This window comes from Fusarium verticillioides, chromosome 5 (assembly GCF_000149555.1).
Source record: "Fusarium verticillioides 7600 chromosome 5, whole genome shotgun sequence".
Taxonomy (NCBI): domain Eukaryota; kingdom Fungi; phylum Ascomycota; class Sordariomycetes; order Hypocreales; family Nectriaceae; genus Fusarium; species Fusarium verticillioides.
In genome coordinates, this window is record NC_031679.1 from 1,278,293 (window position 1) to 1,292,626 (window position 14,334).

Here is a 14,334-nt window from a genome sequence, read left to right on the forward strand (position 1 = left end):
ATATGCTTTTGCTAGTGTACATGGTAAGTCCGTGATGTTCTATCACAATGTGCCCTTGAAAATATAGGTAAAATCGGAAGGCATCCTAGTAGGAATTGTAGTATACAGGGTGGAATGATGTAAGGTGCGGGAAATACGGCGTTGTTATATGGGGATTGTATGTGGCGCTTCTTACAGAAGTTCAGCAAGACTTAAATCTCGTCTCTTCTTCGAGCTTCTGCGATCTTCTTCTCGAGCCCCTTCAAAGCAGCGTCAGGCGAAAGTGTTGAATCTGGCCTTTCAGGATGACCATCTTGACCACCGTCAGGCGATTTTGGATCCGTCTCTGGCCCTGCTAACAAAAGCTTTGGAGTATCATTAACGTCATCATCATTATCAGGCCAACTGTCAGGCTCGTCTTCTTCTTTTAGTATGCTCGGATGGTTTGTATCTGCCAGAGACTCATCCCAGCCCCAAATCATACGCGCCGGATCGAAACGACCCTTGAGACGCACATTGATTTTCCCAGGTTGACCGTCAGCTCTGCGAAGCTTGACGATGAGATCTTGCACCTGAACGGGTTTACCGGCTTTGATCTGGGAGTGCATGGGCTGGTCATTGGAGCGATATGAAAGTTCGAGCGCATACTCCAGGGGTTTAAGGGGAACATAGCCCGCCCACTTGTCAAGGATGGCACGCTCGACTCGGGACATGACTACCCAAACCCGAGGAATCTTGTTGGCTAGAATATCAGGGATTGCCTGTCTGGGGAAAATGCCTGGCTGATGCTCAAGCTTTTTCCAAAAGGGGTCTTTGTGCTTGCGAAGTAGGACTTGGCTCAGTAAGTGTCTCGATCCTTTCTTAAGCTGACGATGGAGGACGCCGTAGAAGTAGACTGTTCCGAGGGCATGTGGTGAGCGTGTTTTGACCGCAAGTGACAGGAGAGCACCATAAGTCTCTTGGTCAGGCTTGCAGCCGGCGTCCTTGAAGAGTGACATAGCCCAGAGAGCAGCATCCCAATCTCTGGACTTGGACGCGTAGCTGAGGAAGATGTTGATGGTCTTGAGCTCAACTCTGTGGCCTGACTCTGTATAAATCCTGACCAGTTTCTTGCAATCTTCGATTCGAGGATCTTCTGGACGGTGGAAGCGAAGTAGTTCAGTGACAATACTATCAAGGCCATCGACCGCTAGCCAGCCCTCACCATAGCGTTCCTTCTGCTCGCCCAGAAAGTTTTTAAGAGGTATTCCAGCTTTGAAAGCAGCATATGCATCAATAGAGGCCATTACATCGGCGATCCCGCGACGTGTGGCCTGATGATTGAACATGCCCAGTTGGTACATGGCCACAATGACCTGCCTCCTTTCATCCTCACCCCTGACCAGTCGAAGGAAAAGCAGCCATGTTCGAATGTTGGGGTGATGATAGCGCGCCTCCATCCTTCGGAGAAAACTATGAAAGAAACCGATATCACGCTTGTGAGCGTAGCCGTCAAGCATGATGTTGTATATATCGGTGTCCATGGGAATGCCCAATTCCTCTCCCAATTGTATGAGATAGTTGGCAGAGGCACGATGTCCACCTCGGAAAGCCATCATGGAAATAGCCATTTTCAAGACAGGGATAGTAATGAATGGTTTTGCAGCAGGGTCATCAAAGGCATCAACAATGAGCTTGATCCTGATGCCATCCGTATCGATATATCTCCCATTCACTCGCCTTTGGCCGTAGAACCTGATTGCTAGATGGGGAGGCACCTTGCCATAGCACAGCGTTGAGATATAGTGCTCAAAGTTGTCATGTGTCCACACGGACGGTCGCGGGATCTGTTCGTATGGCACATGGAGAGAGTGAGGCTGGTACTCTTTGTGCACCCAGATATTGTCGTTATGGTCATCGGGGAGCGAGGCACCTCCGTTTGGCGCATTTTCAATGGTCGGCCACAACTGCCTCGTCTTGTAATCCGACGCTGCCACTTCTCCCAGCTCGTAGATTTCAGCGTCTTGGCAATACCTCACGATCTCGTCGGCCACCTTGACCAATATCTTGCTCTGTCCACGGAGCACAATGGCAGAAGGATTACGGTCCACCACTGCCCGCAGTTTCTGGAGCACGCCCGTCGCAGAGTCGACATATTCGAGATTCTGGTTGTTGACTTCAATATCCCACGTTTTGGGTAGGACGATCCTCACAGCCGACATGTTAGCCCTCTCGCTCCATTGTGGTGTCATGCGCTTCATCAGCCCAAAGCATTCTATCCATTGCGGAACTGCCTTATCGAAGTGGCTCCAGACCACACCTAAGCCGGCCTGTCGTCGTGCGTCTCGCCTATGCTCCTGTTCGCTTGCCTTGTTCGCCTGTTCGTTTGGGTATTGGAGTGGTCTTCCGATCACGGGTTTAAAGAGCTTCATGGCATCTTTGTCTTCAACCAGTCGAAGCGCATCGATCTTGAATGCATCTTTAAAGACTCGATTGCGGGACTCGTGAGTATCGTCTGTAACTAGGTTGGCAATGACCTGCTCGGGCTGTTTTTCGCCCACTTCGAGAGACTTTTCGGGAAGGGCTACAAGGGCTGTCTCCGAAGATTCGGTTGAGTTTGTCCCATCAGAATATGCTGTCGTTGACTCGAGCCGGATAACGTAGGGGTTGGATATCCTGGAGGGCAATGGTGCTCTTGAGTTTGGAAAAGGTCCTGAGAAGGCAGAGCATCGCGACCGAGCCCGCCATATTGACTTGATCGCCAGGGACATTTGTTATAATTCACGCATCGTCAACGACGTCTTAATTTCGAGAGGCCACTCGTTGAGAGCAGGGTCCTTGGGCTACTAGATACCTTTGGTACAGTAGTCTCAAAATATAGCGGAAAAAAGATTGGCGGCGTTATCTGTTATCGTGATAACGGACACGCTCTGTCGGCCATTGCATCACGTGGGCACCCGAATATCATTCCTCGACTTGGCTCGTCGTATAGGGCCATGTTAACAATGTGACAAACTAAAACCAATCATGTATGTAGTAAACTCATAAAGGCATTACAATAGCAAACAGTTAGCTTGTAGTCACCAGCATCAAATCGCCAGCTGCACCAATGCAACAACGCCTTGCCTGCTTCCCATCAGACGCCCATGTTTCTTTACTCATCAAAAGATTGAAACTTGACAACAATCTTCGCTCATGTCTCCGATTCCTTCTTTTTACCGTTAACCATGGCATTTTCCTGCATTGGATGAGCCCCGCCGCTCTGGTCGACACCTTCCCAACTTTCATCCCAACCTTTATCTCCTTTGACTGCCTCTTTCGCCTCGCCACTCTCGGCCATTTGCTTGACATCGCTCCAGTAGGCTAGCTTGCGAACCTCTTCGTCAGCATGATGGACGGCATCCTTCAATGCCTGGTTTCGCTCTCGTAATTCAGAAGTGTTCGTCCTCTTCACCTGAGTTGTTGTCTCGTCATGAATTTCCATCAATCTGCTGAGCAATATGCGGCGTGATTGTTGGAAGACAAACAAAGACATTATCTCATGCATCTCGTGTTGAAGTTTTTGGAGGTCTGTTGCATGTTCCATGTAGTTATTGACAGCGTCAAGCTTCTCTCGGTCTATCCTGGCTTGTCGGAGAGCACGCATGAGATCGTCCACGTTATCAATATCGGCAGGTTTCTCGTCCACGTCTGCGGCTGACATCTGACTCGTACTCGAGCGACTGAGACGGCTGCTAGTCACACTCTCGCGAGACTTTGGTGATTTGTGGGAAGCGGGCCGTATCGTGAAGTAATCCGCATTGAGCATGTGTGGATCGGCAGACACTTCCTCTGGTCTCTTTCGCACCCTCTTTCGAATCCAGGCACGTCTTCGGACGAACGAGTTCCACCACTTGCCGCTATGCCAGGAAAACTTTTTTGAAAAGTGGAAGGAATATTCCCAGCCATGTTCGTCGACACCTTTTTGATGGTTGATTCGCCATTCGGGCCACGCCCATTCCCATGTAGGGTCAGGAACTTGTGCATTGTGGATGTTGCTTGGTGAAGCTTTATGGTACCCATTGGCTGAAGCAAAAATGTCAATTTCTACTCGATGAAGGCGACTCGTGTTACTGGGTTTGACGACTCACTCCAAGCAGGTGGATCAAGACCTCCAAGAGCCTGCGAAGAAAACAGAGGAATTCCGCAGAGAAACCCACCCCTTTCGTTCTCGTAAAGGATGTCTATCGCTGTCTCGCGCTCGACATGAGGCTTCTTCAGCTTCACATGTGGATGATCTCCATGAAAGGCGTCGGGGGTTGGTTCTGCTGATATGTCAGACTAATTTGAGGTTCGCTATGGCGGGCCATACTGACCTTGGACTTCGATGGATGGTCTTGTTTGTGGAGGCGTTGGAGGTTGGCCGTTCTCGATGCGGTTCGATGATGAATGGGTCTGGCTGTCTCCCTCAGTATGAGAATCGACATGCTCATTGGTGTGAGCATTGTTGGGTGTATTGCTTGATGGTTTCCTTTGGCCGCCATTTCGCTCGTCAGGGTTCTCTTGTTGTTCCTCCTCGTGTTCCTCCTCGTGTTCCTCCTCCAGGTCCAACAATCTTGATGTTGTTGAGTATCTTGTCATGGTATGGGGTTCGGGCGTAACTGACCCTGTCGGTGTCGCGGCGGCATCGTGATCGACTAGGGCAATTTCATGATCGTAATCTGTAGGCTTGAGTCCCGCGGGACGACGCGAGCTCTTGACCCTCAGCATTGAAGCTGTGCCGCCCGGGGCTAACGGCCCAGACACAAATGGGAGAGAGCTCGTTTAGGTCGTCAATGATGGCGGAGATGAATTACGTTTTGGTGTTACAAGCGAATGATGGCACGTGGGAGGCTGTTCAGCGGCGCGGCTGACACTAGATGGTCAGAGTGTCACTTGGAATAAGGTAACGCTGTGATTAAAGTAAGAGATGGAAAAAGTGAAGTGTCAAAAAAGCAGGCTAGGAGAGACATTATGGCGTTGTGAGCTTAGAGGAGGCGCTACTACTGACTGTTAGGGGCTCCAACCTGCTTTGGGAGGCTGTGGGGGGCGTTCAGCTGAGGCAGCTTCCGTGTTGATAATGATGTTCTATTATTGTAGCGAATAATCAATGGAAAGTTTCATGAGATAATGATACGATTATCCTAGTTTAGGGGCTAAAAAGAAGAAAGAAAAAGGTATATACACAGAGCTAATAATCCAAACAAAGGCAAAGTTTATACTCGAATGGGAAAAAATATACACACACAAAGTAAGCTGTGTCGTTCGTGATCGATCGTCGTCACAGCTTAACCTTAGTAGGTATCCGTAGCCAGGTCCAGAAGAATAAGCTACTAAAGTTCGATGATGTAATGCCGATATACGACGGGTCGGGTACTTGCATCTTTCGGTGGGGCCGTTCCCTGGAGGAAATCCATTGAGGTTCAGCTCCGTCGGCGGCTCATCACTTTAGCGTGGAATGCTTGATCAAACAAAAGAGTCCAGATTTGATTCTTTCACTGGAAGTGAATCATATTACGACATCAAGGATTGGATGTAAACTGAAGGACACTTGTTGCCAGTACGGAGTACAAACGATTGGATTATACATACATTCGAGGATCTTGTGTCACAGATATATATACAATCACACCTTCCAATAAATCTACTTTGCATAGAATTCTTAGTGTCATGACATCAACAACACCATAAATAATGCCTTGTCCGTCAAACAACCGTAATTCAGAAGTCTACCCACTAATTGATGCTCATAGGCAGTATCAGACAGTGTCAGTTCACCAAGTTATAGTACCTATCCGCATTCATCAGTTCAGCCATCACTCATCACCTCATGATCCGAGCAATTGGTTCTCCCCGCCCTCGTTACGTCATGTACTTGCAACCATCCTTTCCGGGTTCGCATATGAGCACATGGAAATTTGATTGACAAAGAAGAGGGGCACTACCAAGTAATCTTGACTTGCAAGGGAATCTTCTAACCTACCTACCTACCTATGAGGTATGAGGTAGTTCCGAGGTAACCACCTTACCTAAGGTAGAAAAGAGCTTGCTTTCCTTTCCCTCATGATAAATACCCGACCATCATCTCCTCATCCGTCTTTGCATCTTGTCACTCCATACTCAACCCTCCCTACAAACCACATCACAACAGCACACACTTTCGCGCAGATCAACTACAAACCATTCAAAATGTCCAAGTCTCGCACTCCTCTCATCATCGGCGGCGCTGCCGTCTCTGGTATCGGATACTACCTCTACGCCGCTGGTGGCAACCCACGAGCTGCTGAGAAGAAGGCCGAGAGTATGCGCTCTCAACCCCAATACCAATAATTCTACTAACATCGCACTCAATAGGTGACGCCCATAGCGCTGCTGCCAACATCAAGAGCCACCTTCCCGGCCGTTCCCCTAACGCTGAGGGTGAGCTGAAGGGAGCTGGTGCTGCTGCCGGTGCCAAGATTGACAGTGTTGTATGTTTATTTCCCGAAGAGACACTACGATTGTGCTCTAGTACGTTGCAATCATTTCCTAACCCAATCGCAGGCTGCCGAAGCCGACCGTACGGCTGGTGTCATCAAGAGCAATGTCGAGTCTGTTGCCAAGGACGCAAAGGCCGAGGCCATGAGAGTAGTCGACAAGTTCGACCACCGTGTCGAGGCGGAAGCCGCAAAGGCCAAGGGCGGTATCTCGAGCTGGTTCGGTGGCAGCAAATAAGCGTATCTTCGACAATCAAGAACCAAGATGAAGCAACTGTATTACTTATTTAATCAAAGTCGGAGCCTGGGGTTTCACTTTTTGGGATTGAGCGGGCGAATGGTCATGGCCCAGCAGCATGACACTGGCCTTGAGATAGCTCTGGGTCTCTGCATGCAATGTAATTCGATAGTATAAGAGCAATGAATCACGGTCAACGAGAAGAACACGTACATATTTTGGTGACATGCGGTGTTCAAAGACTATCCACCGCTACGAATGTTGTCTAAGCTCATTAGTTCCCCATAACCGAATCCAGAACTCCAATCCATTTATCAACATCATCCCTGATAGTTACCAGTTGCCAGTCTCTAATATCGGACGACCCTATTGCTCCAATTCCTCAGCCACCAACTTAAGTATCTCCTCACAACTCTTTCTCGCATTTGTGGGCTTCTTAGCAATCGCCTGCCACACTTCGCCGTGTCGAGGTTCATTCAGCACGCACTTCGTCACCACATCTGCCCGCTTCTCCTCCGTACCATGTTGACATAAGAACCGGTAGTACCAAGCCCAAGAATCGCCATAGTCGCTGTCCAGTACAAGAGCCTTCTCGAACCAGTTTTGCGCCTTCTCCAGCTTACGATCGCCCCAAAAGATGCGTGCTACAGCCACAAACAGGATGGGGTCGCTGTCCACCTTCTTGATAGCTTCGAGACTGCGGGCCTTGCGCTGTGTTCTGGGTTCCAGATGCCATATCTGTTCTGCCCAGAGGAGACCACTCTTGGGGACTTCTTGTTGCGCCTTGGCCATCATTGACTTGGCTTGGGCTGTGTTGCTTGCTCGACGTTCTAGTCGTACTGACTCGCACCACAACTGCGCGTTCTTTGGTACAGCAAGTCGAGCACGGTCAAGCACCGATCGAGCCTTCACGGTAAGACCGGCCTGCTCCTCAAGCCTGGCATACAGAAGCCACAGGGGGACAGACTTGGGAACAGCCTTGACTCCTGTGCCATACGCCTCTCTCGCTTGGCCAGTTTTGCCGAGGTCCTCATAGATCTGTCCCTTGAGCATCCAAAGCTTGGCTGCTGCCGGGAATAACTGAAGAGCCTGAAGGACAAGATCGAGAGCAGCCTCAATGTTGCCCAACACTCGTTCAAACACAACACTCTTCATCCATACACGATCTGTGGGAGCCTTCTCGCGGGCAATCTCCAGAAGCTTCCGGGCCTGTTGGCCATTGCCATTTTCCGACTCTAGCTTGACAGCGGAAAGCCAAATATCCTCGTTGTTAGGGTTTTGGTTGAAGGCACGTTTGAGAACGAGACGAGCATTGTCCACTTCGCCAGCCTGCCACTTCTCCTTGGCCAGCATCATCCATAGGTCCTCGCTCTTAGGGCACGCCTCCACAGCCTTCTCCAGCACTTGCCACAGCGACTCTCGGGTTCCATGATTCCTTTCCAAGTCTGCTGCTGCCATCCACATCGTTCTACTATTGACAAATATCCGTAGTGCGTAGGCGTATATGGCCCTGGCAGTTTCGTATTTGCCTCGGTTGATACTTGCCCTTGCATCTTCCATCCATGTGTCTTTGCGATCATCATCCTCGTCCAAACTCCAACCTAGAGTCTCCCGAATGATGTTCTGACAGGTGATAATGGCACCCTCCTCTTCGCATCTTTCTGCCTCTGAAATCCACTCCTCGCGCTTGGGCATCGCAGACTCCTTCGCCAGGACCTGGACACCACGCTTGATAACATTGACCTTGGTGCCCTGTCCGAGCTGTTCCTGTAACCGTGCAGCCGCGATCCAAATTTCGTGTGACGTAGGACAGGCCTTTCGAGCCTTATTGAGGACCTTCTGGGCGTTCTCTGGCGTCTCCAATCGTGCCAAGGCCAGCCAGAGATCCACAGAGAGAGGAATCAGTTCGGTGGCCTTGGCTAGGAGCAGCTTAGCATCATCGGGGTTTTCCTCCAAGTTCACTGCCTCCTTCCATAAAGCCTCCGATTCAGGAATGTGATCAAGCGCTTGTCGGATAACTCGCTTCTTGTTGCTTGGAATTGTCTCTAGCCTCATCGCCTCGACCCATAGTCTGACTGATGTGTTGTTGGCCTCAATAGCTCTTCGTGCAATAATCTTTGCATTTGGAGAATCGCTGTTAAGTCGAATGTTCTCAAGCCAAGCATCTTCACTTTTAGGACACTGTGTACAACCCTTGTCGATCGTCTTTCTTGCCGTTACACTCTTGCCTGCCAACTCCTCGAGTCGCGCCGCCGCGATCCAACCCAAAGCGTTTGTGGGATTCGTCTTGACAACAGACTGCAGAAGCTCGCGAACACGGTTGATATCTCCAACTTGAGCTTGCGCTTCACTCATCTGCATCTTGTTGAGGCTAGTAAGATAGCCCTGAGGGTCGATACTAGTGGATGTGCCTGGCGCAGCAGAATCACTCCCAGCTTGCTCCAATCTGGACTTGAGCACCTTGTCGCGAGCCGCGCCAATCTTGGCAAAGTTGGTCATTGTACCATCTGCAGCATCGCTGCCACCGGCGTTGGAAGAAGTGCCCTCATCCATAACTGTTGTTCCCATCTCGCTCGAGTCGCGCGCTGCTGCAATGACGCTGTCCGGAACAGCATAGAATCGTTGTCGCAGCGCTTGCTTGCTACGCCGGTTCTTGCCTGTCAAGTCGCCAACTTCGGGTAGATTTGCCCATTCGTCATCAGTGACAGTCGCCAGAGCTCGTTTCAGGTCGGAAAACTGCTGTTGAATCTTCGGGTTGTTTCGTTCGTATTCGTCCTTCTCGGCCTGCTCTCGTGCTTCGCGCTGCTTTTTTCTTCGGTCCATTCTCTCATCCACCCATTCCCAAATCTTATCGGCCTCCTCATCATCTTTGTCGTACACACCGCCAGCGAAGAGCCCAACTTCGTTGTCAGGGTCTTGATATCGTTCTTCGTCACCTCCCTCGTCTTCATCCTTTTCTTTATCCTTGCCCTTCTTATCCGGCGCAAGACCTAGCTGAGCGGCACGCTTCGCAAGAGCCTCCTTAATCTGATCCTCGCTAGGTCCATCTCGAGCAGGGCCAAGATCGGATCGTGTCGTAAAACCTGTTGCGCCTCGTCCAAGACCAGCGACATAGTTCTCAGGAGCAGCCTGGTTGAGGAAATCGCGTCGCCCCGACATTCTGACGGCGAGTCCCTTGTATTGCTATTAGATAAATGAGTGTGTCGATTGGATCGAATCCCGAGGTTTGAAGAGGGAAGATCGAGGTCGCGCAGAGCTCAGATGAGAAAGGAAGCAGTCCAAAACATAAATGCGGGTCAAAATTAGAGAGCTCTAGGCTCCACAGTCCGCCACTTTCCGTTGAAGTCTGACACCCTCTACGAACGACTCTGCCAAACGTTCATTGGTAGAAACAATTTTATACATATCCCAGGAAATGCCACTACTTATTAATAAACCCAAGAGGCTTTACATCTCCAAACATGCACTTTAATAAAACTTCACCACTGCTCCAGTAAGTTCTGTCAGGGCCATAATACTGTGTCAAGTTGCCAAGCGCCTTAAGCTCCCTTGTCCATGACTAAACCGAGAAACCACAATGAGAAGCTCATATTTCATATAGATTTTACAACGATATGGTTCTTTCATGATAGCAACAGGCTTTCTGTTGAATTCTGCATTCAACGATATAATAACTCTCTTCTACCCGCCCTAACTACGAAGCATTTGATATGTGCTCCAATCCACATCTTCCTCTTCAAGTCGGCCTGACTTTCTTTTCTCTTCTTGTGTATTTCATAAGCCGTTAAAATTACAACGTATAGTTGCCGCTTTTCCTTCTATGGGTTTTGTGAAACGAAATCAAAGCAATAACTCCATCCCTAACCATTCTCGAAGACTACTCCCAGCAAGCAGATGTGTACCGTACCACACGGCACAACTTGTACATGCTCACCAGGTCAGGCTTGGAGTGAAAACAACCCAAGAAACACCGGACAGGAAGCATAGGTGTTAAACCTGTCTATAAACCAATGAACAAAATAATGAAACAAAATCTTGAAGCTCCATTTCCCTATCATGTTCAGCCATAATGTGGATGGAGGTATACATCCAACGCCGCTGCTCCCTGATGTGACATGCTATGCACGCTCAAAATACACAAGACAAACGGTGACTTGACAAAAGAAAGGCCAGAAGGGCTTCTGCCTCTCCCGGGGTAGCCTCCCATCTATTTTCAAGGTTCGACCTTTGTACTGTTCGAAGGATCATTTGAAGAATTCGGACTGACGGCCTTCCTCCCTGATACAGTGGCGCTGCGGATACGGGCGCTCATCGGAAGAGTATATTTAACCACGCCCTTAACGATCAGGTCAAATTCGTTCTGGTAAATTCGCTCCCAACGTCGCGAGCCCCCCACTGTATTGTTCAGAGGGTACTCGAGTTGCATCTCTCCAGTTGAAGAAGAGGTACCTTGATGGAAAAGAGAGCCCTCAAAAGTGAGGGGACTATCGAATTCTGTGATCCGTCCTAGAAGAACGTTGGGTCGAAGGTCGTCATCTGGGTCGGGATCATCCAGCGGAGGGTCGTTTTCTGGGTCGTCTGACACACGTATATCATCTGGGCCGTGCGGGAAAGGTCGAGCCCACCAGTCCGAATCTGTTCCTGTATATTCAGATTTCGCGAAAACCTCTAGGTTCGCGTGGTCTATTGTGACGACAACGATGTTAGGATTATGTGCTTTGACGGTCAAATCGAACATCAACACTTGGTCGCTGGTCACAACGTTGTGGATAGCAGTGATTTCGATTCCAGTCATCGGCTGCGAGGTAGCAAACATGAAGCCGATAGCGCCAGTAATGACAAGCATGAACATCATGGTAAGCACCAAGCATGCCGCAAACCGGTTTAAGTATGACGACCGTCTTGCGAAAGTTTGTGACTCGGCCTGTCGTAGGTTGTGCGGCCCACGACGGTTTCGACCTGAACGACCTGAGCGGACCGAGCCGAGAAGAGGTGTACGCTCATCATCTGCTCCTGTCGTGTCATCCATATCGTAACTGGACGACATCTGCATCGCAGAACGTTTATGTCCAAAATGGCGTGGAGCGTTGGAGTGAGCGTTGCGAGGGCTCGGTGGCCCGGATGAATTGCGAGAATTGGGACCAGCGAGCTTCGACCTCGCAGCATTCGGAAATGGGGACTCATTGTCAAATAGCGAAGCATGGCCGTTACCAGGCTGTCTACCCCAGCGACCAATGTGGTGATGGTGTCTCGTCGTACCTCGTGTTGACCCACTGCCACCACTGCGGTTAGAGCCTTTGCCATCCTCGGTTTCGACTGCCAGGCTCTCGTTTCCGTTGCTGGTAAAAGTGTTGACGAATTTCATCGTCTTTTTGGGTCCATGAGCAGGTCCTCCACTCTCCATAATACCATAAATGGATCGCAGATTCTGGCGATCAGCCTGGCTAGCCATAGATGTAGCACTGGGAGTCCTTGAATGAAACCGGCGTCCAGCCCGATCATTGCCATCTGGAGGGTTAGAGTCGTAAACAAAGGTCTCTTCAGAATCCGAGGTGTTTGCTTCGTCAACGGCGCTGGCAATTGTTGCCTCGAAAACATCGGCTTTGGAGGATGCTGGATGGATATTAGCAACATCCCTCAATATCAGTGTCACTAGCTCAGGCTCACCATTCCCTGCATTTACTGGGGGCTGTTTGCGTGTAACCTTCTTCTTATCCTTTTTCGGTTTTATTGTCTCGGTGCTCTGTTTCGTCTTCAGAGTTCCGTTCGTTCCTTCACTTTTCTGGGTGGTTGTGAGCGCAACCTGTGGCACGCTTGGAACAGTCTCAGTCTCTACTGTCATGGTCTGTATGGATCCATCTTGCTTCGACTTCATTTGCTTATTCGACATGCCACTAGACTGCCGAGTAATTATGGGTGGAGGAACGGATGTCGGTCTTCTAGTTTCCGCCTTGTTGTTGCTAGTGTCGCTTCCACTCTCTTGACTGACCAAGCTGTTCTTTGCTCGTAGAGCCCGTCCATCGGGGAGTGCGGTATCAGAATAGTTGTCGGTGCTTGATAGCTTTTCCTTCACCCTTTCCACTAAAGCCGACCCGTTGGGAGGGTTGGGAGAGTTTGGTAAACTGACTTCTTGAACCGTTTCCAACGCTACGCGAGCTGGAGTTCGCATACCAGAGGGATACTGCGACTCCTCCATTTCGCTCTCTGATATTGTTTGTTGCTCCATAGGCTGCGGTGACGGTGTAGGTCGTTGAACACTAATGGAAGGAAGATCCTGTTCGCTGCGACGTGCCGGAATTGCTGGTTTGTTACTGAACTGGGGAGGAGGCGATCGCAGGCGGGGCGATACGGGCCATCGCGGGCTGTCTTTAAGGTCTGCGTTGAAGCCTGGCTTTTGTGGGGTCGGTGCTTGGATCTGTTGTTGTTGTTGTTGTTCTTGGGATGGTGTAAGTGTTGGGGTGTTGGTCGAGGACAATGACCGTGATGGAGGAGCGGAGGACAAGCTTGGCCGTGTCGTCCGTGAAGGACTATTATCGGTTTGGCTGTTTTTTCGAGATCGATTACCAGGCAAGCGGTTTGCTGAAGCAGTCCTTTGAGGGCGTCGCGTGGGGGAAGAATCTCTTGAGGCCAAGGGCGAAGGGCCTACAGAATTGTTGGCAGAGGATTGTTTCGAGTTCTGACTTCCTGTTGTTGCGCTTGATGATGTTGCAGATGGGTCGGTCACGTTACGAGACGCACGACCGACGCCAGATGTGCCGTCTAAGACGGCAGATGACTTGTCCATGATGACGGTGGCCTGTGGGAATGGTGGAGTGAATGCCTAGCGAGCATACCACCGGGACGGGCCTTAGCAGGGACAATGAATTGCAAAGCAGATTTCAGAATAGATCATTGTGGTTGGCTCGCCATTGAAACAGGATGGGCGTATGGCCGAGATCGAGGGCCGCGAGAATGTCCAGGAGGGAGAGCCCGCAAAGAGAAGCTAACCCAACCTATTCCGGACGGCTGCTGGCACCTGTCTGTCGAGTATATGGCAGACGACACAAGCGGACGGGCGGGATATGGCTGGGCAGACAAAGGGTGAGGGCGAATGCAAGTTGACTAGATAGGTAGGAAGAGTATCGAACTAAACGAGGGCGAAACAGTCGGCATGTACAGAATAGAGAAAACGGTGCGATGACGAGATGTATCGTTTATTGTCGTAAAAGTGGTGGTGGTAGTGGTGGTGTTGAGGTCGAGAGTAAGTAGTAGTAGTGAGCGAGCGAGCAACTGAGTGAGTGAGTGAGTGAGTACAGTATGATGGTAGTGGTCGGCGGGAGTGACGGTGGGTGTAGGCGAGAAGATGGTGGTGGACGTAGTCTTGGCCGTAATGTGAAGGATGTGGATGTGAGAGAAAAGGTGACGCTGGTGTTGTACCCGGCCGTACCTATATCCGCACTCCCGTCAGGTCCTGGTTAAAAATCCGATTACTGACGCAGCCGGGTACGTAGATCAAAGTACCTTTTTTCCTGTCCTTTTTTTTTTCACTCACTCAGAGAGTCTTCCGGAAGAGCAGCGCCCCCCCCCCAAAATAAGAGACATGGGCTGGCTCCCGGGATGGGGCCTGGCAAAGAACCAGAAAGGAATCACGTAGGGGCAAGTTCT

The 14,334-nt window shown here is 50.2% G+C and overlaps 5 protein-coding genes across 5 annotated transcripts; 1 reads left to right on the plus strand and 4 right to left on the minus strand.

Annotated features, from left to right (window-relative positions):
- Nucleotides 1–191: 191 nt before the first annotated feature.
- FVEG_02978 (hypothetical protein) lies at nt 192–2,729 on the minus strand (the record flags this gene model as incomplete). Its single annotated transcript, XM_018890532.1, has 1 exon — nt 192–2,729. The coding sequence occupies one exon, from the start codon at nt 2,727–2,729 to the stop codon at nt 192–194; it is 2,538 nt and encodes an 845-aa protein (XP_018746860.1).
- Nucleotides 2,730–3,151: 422 nt separating this feature from the next.
- On the minus strand, nt 3,152–4,707 carry FVEG_02977 (hypothetical protein; the record flags this gene model as incomplete). The annotated part of the gene is made up of 4 exons (XM_018890531.1): nt 3,152–4,023; nt 4,089–4,262; nt 4,314–4,552; nt 4,604–4,707. 4 exons carry the CDS (start codon nt 4,705–4,707, stop codon nt 3,152–3,154), a joined length of 1,389 nt encoding a protein of 462 aa, XP_018746859.1.
- A 749-nt stretch (nt 4,708–5,456) lies between these two features.
- On the plus strand, nt 5,457–7,254 carry FVEG_02976 (hypothetical protein). The gene is made up of 4 exons (XM_018890530.1): nt 5,457–5,677; nt 5,730–6,277; nt 6,331–6,446; nt 6,520–7,254. Exons 2-4 carry the CDS (start codon nt 6,040–6,042, stop codon nt 6,688–6,690), a joined length of 525 nt encoding a protein of 174 aa, XP_018746858.1. The 5' UTR covers nt 5,457–5,677; nt 5,730–6,039; the 3' UTR covers nt 6,691–7,254.
- Nucleotides 6,797–9,970, minus strand: FVEG_02975 (hypothetical protein). Its single transcript, XM_018890529.1, has one exon. It carries the CDS (start codon nt 9,847–9,849, stop codon nt 7,057–7,059), a length of 2,793 nt encoding a protein of 930 aa, XP_018746857.1. The 5' UTR covers nt 9,850–9,970; the 3' UTR covers nt 6,797–7,056.
- A 181-nt stretch (nt 9,971–10,151) lies between these two features.
- Nucleotides 10,152–14,199, minus strand: FVEG_02974 (hypothetical protein). Its single transcript, XM_018890528.1, has 2 exons — nt 12,358–14,199; nt 10,152–12,303 (listed from the first exon to the last, which is right to left on the minus strand). Exons 1-2 carry the CDS (start codon nt 13,472–13,474, stop codon nt 10,904–10,906), a joined length of 2,517 nt encoding a protein of 838 aa, XP_018746856.1. The 5' UTR covers nt 13,475–14,199; the 3' UTR covers nt 10,152–10,903.
- Between the last annotated feature and the right edge of the window lie 135 nt (nt 14,200–14,334).

Bases quoted from the DNA above. Each gene is read 5' to 3' on its own strand.
- FVEG_02976 (XM_018890530.1), top strand. From the start codon at position 6,040: ATGATAAATACCCGACCATCATCTCCTCATCCGTCTTTGCATCTTGTC. The intron at 6,278-6,330 runs GTATGCGCTCTC...CGCACTCAATAG, and splicing joins TGCTGAGAAGAAGGCCGAGA to GTGACGCCCATAGCGCTGCT. The intron at 6,447-6,519 runs GTATGTTTATTT...ACCCAATCGCAG, and splicing joins GTGCCAAGATTGACAGTGTT to GCTGCCGAAGCCGACCGTAC.
- FVEG_02975 (XM_018890529.1), bottom strand. From the start codon at position 9,849: ATGTCGGGGCGACGCGATTTCCTCAACCAGGCTGCTCCTGAGAACTAT.
- FVEG_02974 (XM_018890528.1), bottom strand. From the start codon at position 13,474: ATGGACAAGTCATCTGCCGTCTTAGACGGCACATCTGGCGTCGGTCGT. The intron at 12,304-12,357 runs GTGAGCCTGAGC...ATATCCATCCAG, and splicing joins CCCAGTAAATGCAGGGAATG to CATCCTCCAAAGCCGATGTT.